General features: G+C 41.6%; 1 protein-coding gene across 3 annotated transcripts in view; it reads left to right on the forward strand.

Moving 5' to 3' along the window:
* LOC124271052 overlaps positions 1 to 19,865 on the forward strand; it is a 42,285-nt gene extending 22,420 nt beyond the window's left edge. For 2 of the 3 annotated variants that reach the window (XM_046706114.1, XM_046706115.1), the window contains exons 6-15: positions 596 to 718; positions 1,268 to 2,366; positions 3,142 to 3,267; positions 3,518 to 3,658; positions 4,979 to 5,049; positions 13,966 to 14,030; positions 15,738 to 15,927; positions 16,984 to 17,058; positions 17,767 to 17,837; positions 19,378 to 19,865. In XM_046706114.1, coding sequence (XP_046562070.1) covers positions 596 to 718; positions 1,268 to 2,366; positions 3,142 to 3,267; positions 3,518 to 3,658; positions 4,979 to 5,049; positions 13,966 to 14,030; positions 15,738 to 15,927; positions 16,984 to 17,058; positions 17,767 to 17,837; positions 19,378 to 19,601 — 2,185 coding nt within the window. In that variant the 3' untranslated portion in view covers positions 19,602 to 19,865. Of the gene's footprint in view, positions 1 to 595; positions 719 to 1,267; positions 2,367 to 3,141; positions 3,268 to 3,517; positions 3,659 to 4,978; positions 5,050 to 6,154; positions 6,220 to 13,965; positions 14,031 to 15,737; positions 15,928 to 16,983; positions 17,059 to 17,766; positions 17,838 to 19,377 lie in introns of all 3 variants that reach the window. The other variant, XM_046706116.1, reaches the window with a different exon arrangement.
* Positions 19,866 to 20,452: the final 587 nt, after the last annotated feature.

Here is a 20,452-nt window from a genome sequence, read left to right on the forward strand (position 1 = left end):
CCCTTCCATTGATTTGCATTCGCAAAAGATCGGTAATTTCCATACATCATAAGTGATTCAATGTTATTCGAGATAAAGAATTACTACCACGAAGTACCAAATGAGTTGCCATTGACTGCGGGGTACATTGAAATGTTACTCGCTTGTAAGCGGGGTACATTGAAAATAATAGAAGAGCTCAGCCAATCAGAAAGCGACATTTATGTGTGAGGTAAGATAAAGTCCAATATGATTTTCAATAACTCTTTGGTCTGATTTCTCTGCACTGACTCAAATTTCAATTCAGGTTTAGTTCTAAAATATTCTGAGAGCTTCAAATCCTTCCAATGATATAAAACACCTACAGAAAATAGTTTTTCCAATGATGACACCTCTATTGCCACATAAATGTCATGGAACCAGAGACCAGATGGTCTCTGATGAAACTAGAAAAACCATTATAAGCACCAACTGTTTCATGAGTACAAATGTACTTCTTTAACATTGACTTACCGAACACTATTCCACCAGGAAGGTCAAGGCCCAAGTGGGAGCAAAGTTCTGTTTGTTGGATCAAAATTATACTTTTCTGACCTATTTTCTAACCTTTGACCAGGTCTCTGCAATGTGAGAGTCAGAAATCCTACCTGCTGCGAAAGCCAACACCGGAACCCATCCATTTGTCTCTGCCTAAAGCTGAAGATGAGGAGGCAGACATGGATGAGCTGGACACTGAGAGGTGAGGGGATGTGTGTGTATGTGCCTCCATGAGTGTGAGTGTATCTGTGTGTCTGTGTAGGTTTCTGTCTGTCTTTCTGTGTATGAGTGAGTGAGTGAGTTTAGTTTTACGCCGCACTCAGCAATATTCCAGCTATATGGCAGCGGTCTCTAAATAATCAAGTCTGGACCACACAATCCAGTGATCAACAGCATGAGCATCGATCTGCGCAATTGGGAACCGATGACATGTGTCAACCAAGTCAGTGAGCCTGACCACCCGATCCCGTTAGTCGCCTCTTACGACAAGCATGGGTTACTGATGATCAATATTCTAACCCTGACCTTCACGGGTCTCTCTGTGTATGAAAACATGGACACATGTCTGTGCACAAGCACACAAAGTCAACAATTCGTTACCCACCCTGCCTCTGACACCAAAAGTGATAAAATACATCATCTGGTTGATCCTTCTTTTGTTGTGCAACACCTCCATGTGATATTTCTGAAACTGGGTAATCCCAGCTGTGTCCCACTGATTTTGAATGTGTGATACTTTATCTCATTCCAGACTGCTCCGTGAGGCTGAGAGTCACACAAACACCACTACCACCAAACCAAACCGACACGTCAAGTATAACGAGCGCTCGGGAATTTCTTACATCAACACGCAGCCCGCAGACAACTCGAACCTGTCACCTCATGACGAGGAACAGGTTTCTGGGAGAAGGAGTCCAAGTTTGTATGATGTGAATGCCCGCACTCTGCCAGCGTCTCCAACGACAGCCACTCCCGTGCAGCACATGAGTCGGCTAAACGTGCGGAGTGCAGGTCGTGCTGGAGTGCTCATTAGGGAGGATCGTAACGTCACCGTTGACATCACCCCAAGGAACGCGGGACGGAAGGTGGCAAGTCTTTCTGCGGGCAGGAGGGGAATGGCTAAAAAGAAATTTTCACGTGCTGATTACAGTCATGTGAGAAGTCGGATTAATTCCGGTATTGATTCGTCTACGATGCTAGTCGAGAAAAAGATGGTGCAGGGTGATACTGTCACTCATGATTACGACAAACTTGGCCTTGAACTTGATGTGAGACCAGTGGCTCGAAACCATGTCCCAGCTCCTCCTGTTGTCCCCACGGTAACAGTTCGCTACGATGACACCGAAAGCGATAAAAGCAGCACCCAAGAAACACAGGAAAAAAAGAAAAAGATTCGTAAAGAAATTGATTTAATTACCATGGTATCTCAAGTCAGTTTGACAGAGAGTGAAGACAACAATGAAGATGACGCGGACGAGAAATCAAGCATTCTCTCCGTGAACAATACCAATAATTCACATCTACGTAAAAACATCACTAAATTTCTACATCCACCATCTAACCCAAAGCTATACAAATCTCAAACGGAAAAGAATTACTATGAAGTGGCGATGAGAACCGACCGGGGTAAATCTCCAGAGCGGAACTGCAGTGAGGAGAAGGAGAATTTTGTCTACAAAACCATCAAGACATTTGAGTTCGACGACAATATGCCAGTGGAGAAGACTGAACGCAGTATCATTCCTGGAACTCTCATCACCAGCACCAAACCGAGGGAGAAGCTGGCCGTGGCCGTTGACTATCTGGAACAGAAGAGGATGTCTCCCAGGAACAGTGCTGTATCTATCAAGGTGAGGATTTGCCTCCCTTACTGATGCTCAGGATCTGCTGCTGATGGAATAGACTTAACTGGATATTGGAAGCAACAACTGTCATTTTAGCAGACAAGTAAACATATCAAGCTAAGGTTGTTTTACCAACACATGATACAATGTTATATTTCTTGCTTTGATAAGACTTAAGCTGTTGTGTTCATGCACTGAAAACCTAATGCTTCCACAAACATCTGTAAGAGATAAAACACGTACACACAAGCTCATAAAGTAGTGGTGGTTAACCTACTGGTTAACGTGGTTGTTTTTTGCCCTAAAATCCTGCGATTGACTCTCCTGCAATGTGTGGGGCGGTGGGGAAGCCTAATGGTTAAAGCGTTGGCTTGTCACGCCGAAGACCCGGGTTCGAATCCCCACATGGGCACAATGTGTGAAGCCCATTTCTGGTGTCCCCCGCCGTGATGTTGCTGGAATATTGCTAAAAGCGGCGTAAAACCAAACTCAGTCAGTCGGTCAGTCCTGCAATGTGTGAAGCTCTGATGCTTCCTGTTGTTGCTGGAATATTGCTGAAAGTGGTGTAAAACTCATTCTCTCTTGTTTTGGACTAACACCACTGACAAGTTATTATTAATCCAGGGTGGAGGGTTAAAGTGTCCGCTCTTCACACCGAAGATCCGAGTTCGATTACCCCCTTTGTACAATGTGTGAAGCCTATTTCAGGCATCTCCCACCATCATATTGCTGGAATATTGCTAAAAGAGGCATTACAGCATGTTCACTCACTCTCATCCAGGTTCCCGCCAAGCCTAAGGAGCCGGAACCTGAACCAGAGCCACCCGCCCCGAGTCTTGGGTTCGCCTCTCTGTCCCCAGAGGACCTCGAGATCCTTGCTAAGGCTGCAGCCAAGTCAGAAGAAAAGGTACACAGACTGTCTTATTTTAGGACTTTCAAACAAATTGTTTAATCGTTATTCTAGAAGTCGGTGAGTCAAAAATGAGGCATATGACTTTAGGATAACAACTTCTTGCTTTAAGCAGTGAAGAAAAAGTTGTTATTCAAAAATGTTTTATGCTTCATATGTCAGTTTGACATTTGAGTAAAAACTTAAGTTTATTTCGAGAAATCGGAGCCAGGATTTATTTTGAGGTGGTTTGTTTGACTGGTTCCAGTTCAACAGTATGTTCCTGGCGCCTCCGGCTCCCCAACGTCGTGGAAGGTCAGCCAACACAAAGCGAGTAAAACACAAGCCAGAACCCACAGCTGATGAAAATATCATCAAGGTTCACACAGAGAGCGTCATCTCCCTCAGCGTCAGTATAAACTTAGATCACTCAAATTTATTGAATAGCCGACGATTTATTTTACTGTTACAGACATGTCTTATAAAACTAAAAATATGTGTATTTATCAGAAATGTCTAAAATGCTGGCTGGAATCATCCTGGCTGATAATTTTCTCTGTATTTATGCACATATCTTTTTGTAATTGACAAAGAAAATGTGTAAAACAAGAAATCAAATTGGCCTGGTCTTATTTTATGTTTACTAGACTCTGACAATTACAGGGATTTATCTAACAAATAGCCAATAATTACAAATTTTAGAATTATGTTTGAGGTAATTCAGAGGTGTTACAGCTCTGTATCCAAAACAATAATGGGCCTTACTATTGTCCTATATATTGGTTCTGTTATCAGTGACAAGCAAGTCACGCGTTCAAACTGATATATTAGTTATAGCTATATTAACATGATTAACATATTGGGAATATCTTAAATCAAAGCTTGAACTTTGCCTTAGGTTTTGTGCCAATTTTTGGATAAGCTCCAAAGAGTTTGTGAAATTATTCAGAAATTAATCTTTGTCAGGCAAGTGACGGCTTACAGAGAGAGAGCAAACATGTTCTCTATGTAGTAAATGGCAGATACAATCAAACACTGTCATGTCAAACTTTGATGTGTCAGACATATTGTTGTCTCCATGTAAATGCTTGTTCTCTTTGTATTCTTTCTTCATTCGTATATTTTTCAGTTGTATTGAACTTTGGATAACATAAAGTATTTACATAGGTCCATTCACCAGTGTTCGACTGTACTTCAATAAATGTGATCAAATTATTCCCTTGTTTCGGCCATTCTGCTCAAGTCTGTTCTAGCCTGACCAGGAGAGGTATTGTTTCCTAAAGTGACCCAGGTTGTTCTCTTTGTATGTTTTATGCAGTGTTTCCTTTAACTGGTATATACCGTACTTTGACTGGTACAAAGTTAGAATGTCATCGTGTCCGGCAAATTTTAAAATAAATTTTCTAATTACCTCTGTCAGTTACATTTCTCCTCGAAAAAGATTATGTTTTCACAATGACATCAAGGTGTTGTCAAATAAAAACTAGCAGTTTTGGAAAAACCCAAGCTAAAAATAGTTGCATTGACACATACCCTCTACATTCTGATTGGTTGTTAGGGTGCCAGGTCTCACGGACAATGAAAAGCGTGATCACTTGACTGGTTAAATTTACAAATGACTGGTATTTGAAATACTAGCCGGTCACAATGTCCAGCTGTGAAAAAAGCCAGCGGAAACACTGATATGGAGACCTACTGCAATGAGGACACTTCTACTTGGTTTCTGCAGATGCAGACAGATGCAGAGGACAACACGATGCTCCGGCCGACCTCCTGCCTTGTCACCTCGGACAGGAAACTGTGAGTCTCAGAATTGTTCACAAGTTGTCAAAATACAAGATTGACATAGTGCTTTTTCACTGCTGCAATTCTTGACAATTCCATGCCACCCTATTGAAAATTTATGAATCATACTTTTATCTCTCAGCCTTTGTTTAACGGTACCACATGTGACCTTGTTTGTTTTGTTCAGACCCTTTTGTTTCCTCCCCTGTTTCTAAACCCTCTACACCCATCCCCCATTTGTGAACCCTCCCTTGTTCTGTAACCCTAATGACCCGTTCCCTTATTTCCAAACCCTCCTGAGACGCTGGGGTAGCCTAGTGGTTAAAGCCTCGTCACGTCGAAGACCTGGGTTCTATTCCCCACACGGGTACAATGTGTGAAGCCCATTTCTGGTGTCCCCCACCGTGATATTGCTGGAATATTGCTAAAAACAGCGTAAAACCACACTCACTCACTCCAAACCCTCCTGACCTCCCCTATATCCTGTCTTGACTCCTGCCATATTTCCATGCCCTAAATCCACACCCTCCTATCTCTGCCCCCTATTTCCAGATCAGGGCGATGGGGCAGCCTAATGGTTAAAGCCCCAGCATCAATTCCCCACGATGTGTACAATGTGTGAAGCCTATTTCTGGTGTCCCCCACCATGCTATTACTGGAATACTGCTAAAAGCAGCTTAAAACATAACTCACTCACCATTTCCAAATCTTGCTGACATCTGCCAAATTTCTAGACCCTACTGCTTTCCCCTCCTATCTAAAACCTCAATGACCTTTCCATTCTGTATCCATCCCTGATGACTATGCCCCAAACCCTCTTGACATCCCCCTATATTCTATAATCCACACGATCCCTCCCCTGTATTCCAAACCCCCTTGACTCCTGGCCTAATTGCAGACCTTCCTACCTCCCCCCTGATTCCAGACCCTCCTGAATTTGCCCCTCTTTCCTGATCCTGCTGACATTTCCCCTTGTTTCCACCTCTCTGAATTTCTGGGGACTCCTTACTCTTAAGGAAACACACCGTCCTCTCCTTACTCCTGTATCCATACCCCCCTGACTCCTTCCCTTGGCAGACAACTCCTGAACAACCACCCTTATGCTGTCTTAATATTACAGGAATGCTGACACTCGGAGGATCCAGTCTGCCGCTACGGCAGAGAGAGGTCCTCGCTCCAGTAAAAGTAAGTATTGAATCTAGAACAGACTTAAGTATTTAAATAATGGACACTGTCTTGAAGGACATTGCCCGAAATATAACTTCAAACTAATATATAGTTATCAATCGCTTGAAACAGAGAGATCACTATTATCTTTAACACATACATTCTCAATGTATTAGAAGTCTCTAATGATCTGTGGTCAACACAAGACAGCATCACTGTGGGCATTCCATTTGGTAAATACTCTTTAAATCAAATTTGATCATGATGTCGTGATTGTGATACTTATTGGTTGTTAGTCAGCTAAATGGAATGGGTAGTCAGTAGTGCTGCGCAATATAACCGGTTCACACATGAAAACGATACATATTGCGATGCGCTGATCGAAAACCGGTATTTTGACATGCATTCGGAGAACTTCGTAACACTCTGTAATCTTGATGATTGTGGTAAGGGTGGTGGGAATGATCGTGGTGAAATTTACATTTAACTGGATTGTTAAGTTCTTTTCCTTGTTTCATTTGTGCCAAATATTATTTACCTTTGTACTTTGTCATTAAAAGTTTTTAGTAAGGTGAATCAAGCATAGTGATTTTGTTGTGGTTTTGCTTTATAAATCAAACATTAACTCGATTATAAGTAGTTTTTTGTTAATAAAAACATCTTGCAATATATTGCAATACACATCGCAATACATGCTTTTGCATCGCAATATATCGCAATATGAAAATTCTCTGCAATACCCACCCCTAGTAGTCAGTAGTGTTGGGAACTGGTTAAAATCTCATAATTGATGATTGGTTCATTACAACCAATTCAGTCATCGAAAATAATTGGTTAGTGTCGTTTATAAAATTTTCCTGGTTTTGTTTGTTTATGCACTAAAAAATAAAGGAAAAAAACATGCAGTTCTTTGGGTTTGTTTCCTTTCAAACTGCTCAAAATGCATTTGCAAAAATCACACCTTTAAAGGATGACTAGCATGTTAGGAACATAAATTTTCTGGAGTCTTTCAGATAAATTCAATCATGACTTGGAACGAGCTTGTAGTGCTTATGAAATGTAACGGACAAAACCAACTTTGTGAAAAATATTGTTAATGCTAACAAGTGTCCCAAAATTGTCTTTCTTTGATTATGAGAAAACATGATCGATTGCTTGGTTGGTTAGGCACTGCGACCAATCTTCCATTATTACAATTAATCGGACCACCACTAGTAGTCAGGCTCGGTTGCTTGGTGGCCGTCCTGTTCTCGTACATCATGGCATACTGCTCATTATATCAATCACTGGTTTGTTTGGTCTTGACTCATGGTTTACGACATTCATGGCACTCGGCATTCATGGGTACAACAAGGACTGGTCGGCTCGGAGTCAGTATAATGTGTCTGAGTGGGGTATTCATGCTTCACTGCGGCATGGTATCTCAGTGGGCTAGCACCATAAAATCGGCTTCAGTCTGGGCTAGTACAAGCAGCCGCACATACACATACACGCGCATGCATGTCGTCATATGAGCGAAATATTCTCAAGCACGGCGTTAAACCTAATTCCACCACCACCACCACCCAGCAAAACCACTCCCTTACTGGCTGGCTGCAACACAAGCTACTGGTTGTACAGTCACAATGCTAAAACTCCAACTCCTCAGCATGATAACCTTGTGTTCTCCATACTATGATAACCTTGTGTTCTCCATACGATGATAACCTTGTGTTCTCCATACTATGATAACCTTGTGTTCTCCATAGTATGATAACCTTGTGTTCTCCATACTATGATCACCTTGTGTTCTCCATACTATGATAACCTTGTTCTCCGTACTATGATCACCTTGTGTTCTCCATACTATGATAACCTTGTGTTCTCCATACTATGATAACCTTGTGTTCTCCATACTATGATAACCTTGTGTTCTCCATACTATGATAACCTTGTGTTCTCCTATGATAACCTTGTGTTCTCCATACTATGATAACCTTGTTCTCCATACTATGATCACCTTGTGTTCTCCATACTATGGTAACCTTGTGTCCATACTCCCTTGTGTTCTCCATACTATGATAACCTTGTTCTCCATTACCTTGTGTTCTCCATTTTCTAACCTTTGACCAGGTCTCTGCAATGTGAGAGTCAGAAGTCCTACCTGCTCTTAAAGCCAACACGGAACCCATCCATTTGTCTCTGCCTAAAGCTGAAGATGAGGAGGCAGACATGGATGAGCTGGACACTGAGAGGTAAGGGGATGTGTGTGTATGTGCCTCCATGAGTGTGAGTGTATCCTGTGTGTGTCACCATGTAGGTTTCTGTCTGTCTTTCTGTGTATGAGTGAGTGAGTGAGTTTAGTTTCACGCCACACTCAGCAATATTCCAGCTATATGGCAGACGTCTCTAAATGATCGAGTCTGGACCACACAAATCCAGTGATCAACAGCATGGGCATCGATCTGGCGCAATTGGGAACCGGATGACATGTGTCAACCAAGTCAGCGAGCCTGACCACCTGATCCCGTTAGTCGCCTCTTACGACAAGCATGGGTTACTGAAGATCAATTCTAACCCGGATCTTCACGGGTCTCTCTGTGTATGAATACATGGACACATGTCTGTGCACAAGCACACAAAGTCAACAATTCGTTACCCACCCCGCCTCTGACACCAAAAGTGATAAAATACATCATCTGGTTGATCCTTCTTTTTGTTTTGCAACACCTCCATGTGATATTTCTGAAACTGGGTAATCCCAGCTGTGTCCCACTGATTTTGAATGTGTGATACTTTATCTCATTCCAGACTGCTCCGTGAGGCTGAGAGTCACACAAACACCACTACCACCAAACCAAACCCGACACGTCAAGTATAACGAAGGCGGGAATTTCTTACATCAACACGCAGCCCGCAGAGAACCTTTCGAACCTGTCACCTCATGGCGAGGAACAGGTTTCTGGGAGAAAAGAGTCCAAGTTTGTATGATGTGAATGCCGCGACTCTGCCAGTGTGTCTCCACCGACAGCCACTCCCGTGCAGCACATGAGTCGGCTTCGCGTCGCGGAGTGCAGGTCGCGCTGGAGTGCTCATTAGGGGAGGATCGTAACGTCACCGCTTGACATCACCCCAAGGAGCGCTGGACGGAAGGTGGCAAGTCTTTCTGCGGGCAGGAGGAATGGCTAAAAGAAATTTTCAAGTGCGTTGATTACAGTCATGTGAGAAGTCGGATTAATTCGGTATTGATTCGTCTCTGATGCTAGTCGAGAAAAGATGGTGCAGGGTGATACTGTCACTCATGATTCACGACAAACTTGGCCTTGAACGATGATGAGACCAGTGGCTCGAAAAAACCATGTCCCAGCTCCTCCTGTTGTCCCCACAGTAACAGTTAAGCTCATGATGACACGAGAAAGCGATAAAAGCAGCACCCAAGAAACACAGGAAAAAGAAAAAGATTAAGTAAAGAAATTGATTTAATTACCATGGTATCTCAAGTCAGTTTGACAGAGTGAAGACAACAATGAAGATGACGCGGACGAGAAATCAAGCATTCTCTCCGTGAACAATACCAATAATTCACATCTACGTAAAAACATCACTAAATTTCTACATCCACCATCTAACCCAAAGCTATACAAATCTCAAACGGAAAAGAATTACTATGAAGTGGCGATGAGAACCGACCGTAAATCTCCAGAGCGGAACTGCAGTGAGGAGAAGGAGAATTTTGTCTACAAAACCATCAAGACATTTGAGTTCGGCGACAATATGCCAGTGGAAGACTGAGCGCAGTATCATTCCTGGAACTCCTCATCACCAGCACCAAAACCGGGAGAAGCTGGCCGTGGCGTTGACTATCTGGAACAGAAGAGGATGTCTCCCAGGAACAGTGCTGTATCTATCAAGGTGAGGATTTGCCTCCCTTACTGATGCTCAGGATCTGCTGCTGATGAAATAGAGCTTAACTGGATATTGGAAGCAACAACTGTCATTTTAGCAGACAAGTAAACATATCAAGCTAAGGTTGTTTTACCAACACATGATACAATGTTATATTTCTTGCTTTGATAAGACTTAAGCTGTTGTGTTCAAATTGCACTGAAAACCTAATGCTTCCACAAACATCTGTAAGAGATAAAACACGTTACACACAAGCTCATAAAGTAGTGGTGGTTAACCTACTGGTTAACGTGGTTGTTTTAAGCCCTAAAATCCTCGCGATTGACTCTCCTGCAATGTGTGGGGTGGGGAAGCCTAATGGTTAAAAGCGTATGGCTCGTCATGCCGTAAAGACCGGGTTGAATCCCCACATGGGCACAATGTGTGAAGCCCATTTCTGGTGTCCCCCATGCATTGATGTTGCTGGAATATTGCTAAAAAAGCGGTAAAACCAAACTCAGTCAGTCAGTCAGTCCTGCAATGTGTGAAGCTCTGATGCTTCCTGTTGTTGCTGGAATATTGCTGAAAGTGGTGTAAAACTCATTCTCTCTTGTTTTGGACTAACACCACTGAAAGTTATTATTAATCCAGGGTGGAGGGTTAAAGTGTCCGCTCTTCACAATCAAGATCCGAGTTCGATTACCCCTTTGTACAATGTGTGAAGCCTATTTCAGGCATCTCCCACCATCATATTGCTGGAATATTGCTAAAGAGAGGCATTACAGCATGTTCACTCACTCTCATCCAGGTTCCCGCCAAGCCTAAGGAGCGGAACCTGAACCAGAACCACCCAGCCCGAGTCTTGGGTTAAGCCTCTCTGTCCCCAGAGGACCTCGAGATCCTTGCTAAGGCTGCAGCCAAGTCAGAAGAAAAGGTACACAGACTGTCCTATTTTAGGACTTTCAAACAAATTGTTTTAATCGTTATTCTAGAAGTCGGTGAGTCAAAAAATGAGGCATATGACTTTAGGATAACTACTTCTTGCTTTAAGCAGTGAAGAAAAAGTTGTTATTCAAAATGTTTTATGCTTCATATGTCAGTTTGACATTTGAGTAAAAACTTAAGTTTATTTAGAGAAATCGGAGCCAGGATTTATTTTGAGGTGGTTTGTTTGACTGGTTCCAGTTCAACAGTATGTTCCTGGCGCCTCCGGCTCCCCAGCGCCGTGGAAGGTCAGCCAACACAAAGCTGAGTAAAACACAAGCCAGAACCCACAGCTGATGAAAATATCATCAAGGTTCACACAGAGAGCCATCTCCCTCAAGCGTCATCTCTCCTCCAACGCGTCAGTATAAACTTAAAAATATGATCACTCAAATTTATTGAATAGCCCGGATAATTGTCGATTTATTTTACTGTTACAGACATGTCTTATAAAACTAGAAATATGTGTATTTATCAAAAATGTCTAAAATGCTGGCTGGAATCATCCTGGCTGATAATTTTCTCTGTATTTATGCACATATCTTTTTGTAATTGACAAAGAAAATGTGTAAAACAAGAAATCAAATTGGCCTGGTCTTATTTTATGTTTACTAGACTCATATTTTATGTTTACTGACAATTACAGGGATTTATCTAACAAATAGCCAATAATTACAAATTTTAGAATTATGTTTGAGGTAATTCAGAGGTGTTACAGCACTGTATCCAAAACAATAATGGGCCTTACTATTGTCCTATATATTGGTTCTGTTATCAGTGACAAGCAAGTCAATGCGTTCAAACTGATATATTAGTTATAGCTATATTAACATGATTAACATATTGGGAATATCTTAAATCAAAGCTTGAATTTTTGCCTTAGGTTTTGTGCCAAATTTTTGGATAAGCTCCAAAGAGTTTGTGAAATTATTCAGAAATTAATCTTTGTCAGGCAAGTGATTTGGCTTACAGAGAGAGAGCAAACATGTTCTCTATGTAGTAAATGGCAGATACAATCAACACTATCTTATCAAACTTTGATGTGTCAGACATATTGTTGTCTCCATGTAAATGCTTGTTCTCTTTGTATTCTTTCTTCATTCGATTATTGTTCAGTTGTATTGAACTTTGGATAACATAAAGTATTTACATAGGTCCATTCAGCAGTGTTCGACTGTACTTCAATACATGTGATCAAATTATTCCCTTGTTTCGGCCATTCTGCTGAAGTCTGTTCTAGCCTGACCAGGGGATGTATTGTTTCCTAAAGTGACCCAGGTTGTTCAGTTTGTATGTTGTATGCAGTGTTTCCTTTAACTGGTATATACCGTACTTTGACTGGTACAAAGTTAGAATGTCATCGTGGTCCGCAAATTTTAAAATAAATTTTCTAATTACCTCTGTCAATTTTATTTCTCCTCGAAAAAGATTATGTTTTCACAATGACATCAAGGTCGTGTCAAATAAAAAGTAGCAGTTTTGGCGAAAAAACAGGCTAAAAATAGTGGCATTGACACATACCCTCTACATTTCTGATTGGTTGTTAGGGTGCAAGGTCTCACGCACAATGAAAAGCGTGATCACTTGACTGGTTAAATTTACAAATGACTGGTATTTGAAATACTAGCCGGTCACAATGTCCAGCTGTGAAAAAGCCAGCGGAAACACTGATATGGAGACCTACTGCAATGAGGACACTTCTACTTGGTTTCTGCAGATGCAGACAGATGCAGAGGACAACACGACGATGCTCCGGCCGACCTCCTGCCTTGTCACCTCGGACAGGAAACTGTGAGTCTCAGCATATTTCACTAGTTGTCAAAATACAAGATTGATGTAGTGCTTTTTCACTGCTGCAATACTCTGACAATTCCATGCCACCCTATTGAAAATTTATTAATCATACTTCTATCTCTCAGCCTTTGTTTAATGGTACCACATGTGACCTTGTTTGTTTTGTTCAGACCCTTTTGTTTCCTCCCCTGTTTCTAAACCCTCTAGACCCATCCCCCATTTGTGAACCCTCCCTTGTTCTGTAACCCTAATGACCCGTTCCCTTATTTCCAAACCCTCCTGAGGGCGTGTGGGGTAGCCTAGTGGTTAAAGTGTTCGGCTCACACACCAAGACCCGGTTCTATTCCCCACATGGGGACAATGTGTGAAGCCCATTTCTGGTGTTCCCCTGCGTGATATTGCTTGAATATTGCTAAAACAGCGTGAAATCCACACTCACTCACTCACTCACTCCAAACCCTCCTGACCTCCCTATATCCTGTCTTGACTCCTGCCATATTTCCATGCCCTACATCCACACCCTCCTATCTCTGCCCCTATAATTTCCAGATCAGGGCGGTGGGGCAGCATAATGGTTAAAGCCCCAGCATCAATTCCCCGATGTGTACAATGTGTGAAGCCCATTTCTAGTGTCCCCACCATGCTATTACTGGAATATTGCTAAAAGCAGCTTAAAACATAACTCACTCACCATTTCCAACTCTTACTGACATCTGCCAAATTTCTAGACCCTACAACTTTCCCTCCTTAATCTAAAACCTCAATGACCTTTCCATTCTGTATCCATCCCTGATGACTATGCCCCAAACTCTCTTGACATCCCCTATATTCTATAATCCACACGATCCCTCCCCTGTATTCCAAACCCTCTTGACTCCTGGCCTAATTGCAGACCTTCTTGCCGTCCCCCCTGATTCCAGGCCCTCTTCAATTCGCCCCTCTTTCCTGATCCTACTGACATTTCCCCTTATTTCAACCTCTCTGAATTTCTGGGGACTCCTTACTCCCAAGGAAACACACACGTCCTCTCCTTACTCCTGTATCCATACCCCCTGACTCCTCCCCTGGGCAGACAACTCCTGACTCAACAACAACCACCCTTATGCTGTCTTAATATTACAGGAATGCTGACACTCGCAGGATCCAGTCTGCCGCTACAGCAGAGAGAGGTCCTCGCTCCAGTAAAAGTAAGTATTCAAATCTAGAACAGACTTATGTATATAAATAATGGACACTGTCTTGAAGCGCATTGCCCAAAATATCACTTCGAACCAAGTTATATATAGTTATCAATCGCTTGAAATAGAATGATTACTAATTATCTTTAACACATACATTCTCAATGTATTAGAAGTCTCTAATGATCTGTGGTCAACACAAGACAGCATCGCTGTGGGCATTCCATTTGGTAAATACTCTTTAAATCAAATTTGATCATGATGTCATGATTGTGATACTTATTGGTTGTTAGTCAGCTAAATGGAATGGGTAGTCAGTAGTGTTGGGAACTGGTTCAAATCTCATAATTGATGATTGGTTCATTACAACCGATTCAATCATAGAAAATAATTGGTTAGCGTCGTTTATCAAATTTCCCTGGTTTTGTTTGTTAATGCACTAAAAAATAAAGAAAAAAAACATGCAGTTTTGGGGGTTTGTTTTCTTTCAAACTGCACAAAATGCATTTGCAAATATCACATCTTTAAAGGATGACTAGCATGTTAGGAACATAAATTTTCTGGAGTCTTTCAGATAAATTCAATCATGACTTGGAACAAGCTTGTAGTGCTTATGAAAACAGACAAAACCAACTTTGTGAAAAATATTGTTAATGCAAACAAGTGTCCCAAAATTGACTTTCTTTGATTATGAGAAAACATGATCGATTGCTTGGTCGGTTAGACGCTGCGCGACCAAATTCCATTATTACAATTAATCGGACCACCACTAGTAGTCAGACTTTGTTGCTTGGTGCCTTCCTGTTCTCGTTACATCATGGCATACTGCTCATAATATCAATCACTGGTTTGTTTGGTCTTGACTGATGGTTTCACGAACCACAGAGATTAAGCAACAAAGAAGACAAGTAATATACCGACATCCCATGGAAAACAACTGAGCATTCATGGGTACAACACGGACTGGTTCATGGGTACGAGTCAGTATAATGTGTCTGAGTGGGGTATTCATGCTTCACTGCGGCATGGTATCTCAGTGGGCTAGCACTATAAAACCAGCTTCAGTCTGGGCTAGTACAAGCAGCCGCACATACACATACACACGCATGCACGTCGTCATATGAGCGAAATATTCTCAAGCACGGCGTTTTTAAACCCAATTCCACCACCGCCACCACCACCACCCAGCCAAACCACTCCCTTACTGGCTGGCTGCAACACAAGGTACTGGTTGTACAGACACAATGCTAAAACTCCAACTCCACAGCATGATAACCTTGTGTTCTCCATACTATGATAACCTTGTGTTCTCCATAGTATGATAACCTTGTGTTCTCCATACTATGATAACCTTGTGTTCTCCATAAGTATGATAACCTTGTGTTCTCCATACTATGATAACCTTGTGTTCTCCATAGTATGATAACCTTGTGTTCTCCATACTATGATAACCTTGTGTTCTCCATAGTATGATAACCTTGTGTTCTCCATACTATGATAACCTTGTGTTCTCCATAGTATGATAACCTTGTGTTACAGAGAAGGACAGTGGGGTAAACTTGTGGTTAAGGTGTTTGCCATCATGCCAAAGACCCTGATTCAATTCACCAGATGGGCACAATGTATGAAGCCCATTTCTGGTGTCCCCCGCAGTGATATTGCTGGAATATTGCTAAAAGAGTGGCCTGGCTTTAAACCTTACTCTCTCTGTTTCAGAGCGGTACGCCAACTACTCACAGACCAACCTGTCCCGGAAGAAGGAGAGCTGGGACCCAGACAGCGTCATCTACATCAACACCAAGAAGCCGTCACATGACCTAGAGACGGAGGAGAACCTGGCGTGCCAGGAGATGCACACACGAATGGCAGAGCTGGGCTGCAATGTCAAGCCGGAGACGCTTGAGAGGTGGGTGTTGTCACTGTTTGGACCTTGCACACCAAGTCGTCATCTACTTTAGACCTTGATCCTTAGAGATCATAATGCCGAGGCCAACATGAATGTATATATGGAAGTTACTATCATACCTGTTGTATATATCTTCAAGAGTATGGGAATTCGCGATTGTATCGTATATCTCTGCCAGAGTATGGGAGTTACGATCATCATATCACCTGGTCATGTGATCTTGCCTTGTTCAAAAACAAACAAAAAAACCCACCCACCCACACATTATATTGTCAGGAAGATTCAGCTAAATCAACAATTGCTTGGCATACCAAGGGAAGCAACTCTTGTTACTCTGACTGTATTTTGATCACTATGATCTGTCAGTGTGGACTGTATTAACATGTGTTATATTTAGGATTACACTTTCTCAGTAAAGTACAGATTCTAGTACTTTTGTTGGGTTGAGTCCCATCCGGGATTTGAACCCACACCCTCAGAGTCAGGCACTTAATCGCCAGGACACAAAGTCAGCCGCCTAACCCACTCAGCCACTGTGACTTCCACAGTGGACCTCGACCCAAGAAAAGTACTAGAATCTGTACTTTACTAAGAAACTGTAGTCCCAAATATAACATATGTTACATTTGTCCGCTTTCTAAATGGCATTGTGTAATCATGTACTGTATTAGATAAACTCTGTGTATCAGGGGTGGAAATAACTTTAAAATTGCTAGTGTACTCCGGTACAGTGGCACATGTAAAATCACTTGCCCTGATAATTTTTCCACTATACCGGCCCTTTTCTTGTTGATTTTTTAAATAAACAACATAATTCAAATTGGAAAGTCAACTGGACACCGGTACAGTGTGATATACAAATTTGCTTGCCCGACAGAAAAAAACACTGGACTCGGGCGTCGGGCAATGGGTTATTTCCACCCCTGTGTATGAATAGTGCTTACACTTTTATATCTGTGACAGAAAATGGATTTATCGTCACCATAGTGATGAGATGTGACTGTGAAACAGATCACAGAGTTCTTCATATGATTTGAACATTCATTGTTTCTGCAGAGCGCTGTTCCCACCTACAGGAAAGACCCTGTACTACGATCTCCCGTCCGAGCTGCCCATGTCACCATCTGATGGGTAAGTTGACAGCAGAAGGTTCATTATTAGTGACTATAATAAGGCGACTTACATGTCACAGAACTCCACGCCACATCGGCATGCTCTGACAACAAAATGGACATTATTATCCCGGATAACCCAAGCTGCCTGTGAGGTTCTAGAAGGTCAATAGTCATTTGACTTATCCCAAGCGGTACCCATTCATTGCAAAGATCATTATGGTGGGGAGTGGTGGGGCAGAATGTCACATCTATTTGAGGGTGCCATGAAAAATGATACAGAAAGTAAGAGTGGGAGATGAAGGTCCGTCACCTTGCATCATCCAGACCACCGTGTGGCAGCAGGCATTGTAAGAAGCTTGATATTTGCTGCAGTGACATCTATATTTTGGGGCATCTATGCCATCAAGTTGAATTGTGAAAAATTTATGACTGATTTACTTGTACACGAAGAAGGGATTTGCACATCGTGTTCAAGTTCATATTTTCCCAAAGAAAATATGGTACACCATTCTGAAGGTTGTGACTTTTCCTTGTGAGGAGAGGTGGGGAGGCTTAGTGTTAAAGCACCTGCTTATCACGCCAAAGACACATGTTCAATTCCCAATATGGTTACAAAGTAAAGAACCAATGGCGGGCGTGTAAACCAATTCTGTTACAATGCTGGAATATTGCTAAAAGTATTATAACTCACTCACTAATTCACTTATTGTTTTGATGATTTCAGGCTTTTAAGTCACCCAAGATTCTGGCTGCCTAAAGAATATAATAAGTTCAAACTAGCAGAAAAACAATTAGGTGAGTCAGTGTCCATCCCCCTTGTGGTCTTCTGACAGAGCTGGACATCTTTGTAATAGTCACTTCATGTTAACGATGTTGGTCCCAGAACTTAACAACTTTGTCATCTGGCCTGTACAGTTTTCTTACTGTTTGACATGTTATGAAGATGTTTCCCCTTCTGACATGTTATAACTGTTTGACATGTTATGAATATGTTTCCCCTTCTGACATGTTATAACTGTTTGACATGTAGTGACTGTTTTTCCCCTTCTGACATGTTATAACTGTTTGACATGTAATGACTGTATTTCCCCTTCTGACATGTTATAACTGTTTGACATGTAATGACTGTGTTTCCCCTTCTGACATGTTATAACTGTTTGACCTGTAATGACTGTGTTTCCCCTTCTGACATGTTATAACTGTTTGACCTGTAATGACTGTGTTTCCCCTGCTGACATGTTATAACTGTTTGGCATGTAGTGACTATTTCCCTTCTGACATGTTATAACTGTTTGACATGTTATGACTGTATTTCCTCTTCTGACATGTTATAACTGTTTGACATGTTATGAAGATATTTCCCCTTCTGACATGTTATAAACTGTTTGACATGTAGTGAGTGTATTTCCCCTTCTGACGTGTTATAAACTGTTTGACATGTGACTGTATTTCCCTTCTGACATGTTATAACTGTTTCACATGTTAAGAAGATGTTTCCCCTTCTGACATGTTATAACTGTTTGACATGTAGTGAGTGTATTTCCCCTTCTGACATGTTATAACTGTTTGACATGTTAAGAACATGTTTCCCCTTCTGACATGTTATAACTGTTTGACATGTTAAGAAGATGTTTCCCCTTCTGACATGTTATAACTGTCTGACCTGTTAAGAACATGTTTCCCCTTCTGACATGTTATAACTGTCTGACCTGTTAAGAACATGTTTCCCCTTCTGACATGTTATAACTGTTTGACATGTTAAGAAAATGTTTCCCCTTCTGACATGTTATAACTGTTTGACCTGTTAAGAAGATGTTTCCCTTCTGACATGTTATAACTGTTTGACATGTTAAGAAGATGTTCCCCCCTTCTGACATGTTATAACTGTTTGACATGTTAAGAAGATGTTCCCCTTTGACATGTTATAACTGTTTGACATGTAGTGACTGTATTTCCCCTTCTGACATGTTATAACTGTTTGACATGTAATGACTGTATTTCCCCTTCTGACATGTTATAACTGTTTGACCTGTAATGACTGTATTTCCCCTTCTGACATGTTATAACTGTTTGACCTGTAATTACTGTATTTTCCCTTCTGACATGTTATAACTGTTTGACCTGTAATGACTGTGTTTCTCCCATCAGATATGTTATAACAATAGTTGACCTCCAGACATGATGTAACTGTTTGACAGTAGATGACCAGCTGACATGTTATAACTGACATGTTACAACTGTATTTGACCGTCTGACATTTTGTAACTGTTTCCTTGTTTGACATGCTGTAAGTTTTCTTCCCGTCTAACATGTTCTTGCCTTGGTTTGTTAACAGCGAGGGCTGACCACCTCCTGTGGTTACAGAAGCGAGACGAAGACAGGCGCACCAAGAGTGCCATGGAGCTGAAGACACCAGGGAAAAGAAGAAAAAGAAAGGGAAAACCAAAGGGAAAAAGAAGGGAAAATCATCCAGGAGTAATAGCATTTGTTAGCAGTACCTGGATCACAGCACCTCACTCCAACAGTAGAGGGAGAAGAAATATAAACATGGCACCCTAAGACTCCGGTCCAGTACTTGGTGATGGCCGTAGTTCAAAGCCTCATCAGGTGCTGTTAGTGGTATTTGTACTTGCATAGATTGGTTACAGCCACTGAGTAGAGTATATATTTGACCAGTAGTATTAAGGTTGGCTGGCATGATGGAGTCTTGGACCAGCATATAAAAGTGATACACATTAAGGGCAGTGTCTGAAATAGTTTCCAAATCTTGCTATTCAGTCGGGCAAGCTATGCCTGAAAGTTACTAGCCCACAAGATAATTCACTAGCCCGAACTTTGAATGTAGACCACCATATAGCTGGAATATTGCTGAGTGCGGCGTAAAACTAAACTAAAAAAAATTGAATGTAGACATGGGTTTCATCATTAAGCTGCTAATATGATGAACATTTTTATCATAATTTTGCATGATTTAAAAGTGTATTCTAACTTAACAAGTCGGAGAGAGTGATATATTTACAAAATGGCCCCTTGAAAATTCACCAGCCAGTCGGGCCAGTTACTGTGGAGATTTACTGGCCCGACTGGATTTTTACTTGCAATGGGCTAGTGGGTCAGTGGCTATTTCGCACACTGATTAAGGGTGAAACTTTATGCACGTCAACTTGTGTAATATGAGGACACAACATTTCAGGGTATTAGTCTTACTCCTTCACCACCCGATGAGAGTCTGTCTCACAGTCCCTGAATCCCACTATTTTCTGTCCGCCCAACCCTCTCTGCAATGCTAAAGCGCTATATGAACAAGTCTAGACTTCCTCAGGTTCTGAATCTCCCATAACACTGCAGCTCCTTTTCAATTTAAAAGGAATTATTTGTTTCTGTCACAATTATATATACAGTGCTCTTTG

The sequence above is a fragment of the Haliotis rubra genome, unplaced genomic scaffold (assembly GCF_003918875.1).
Source record: "Haliotis rubra isolate DU_JTF1 unplaced genomic scaffold, ASM391887v1 Scf157, whole genome shotgun sequence".
NCBI classification, from domain to species: Eukaryota; Metazoa; Mollusca; class Gastropoda; order Lepetellida; family Haliotidae; genus Haliotis; species Haliotis rubra.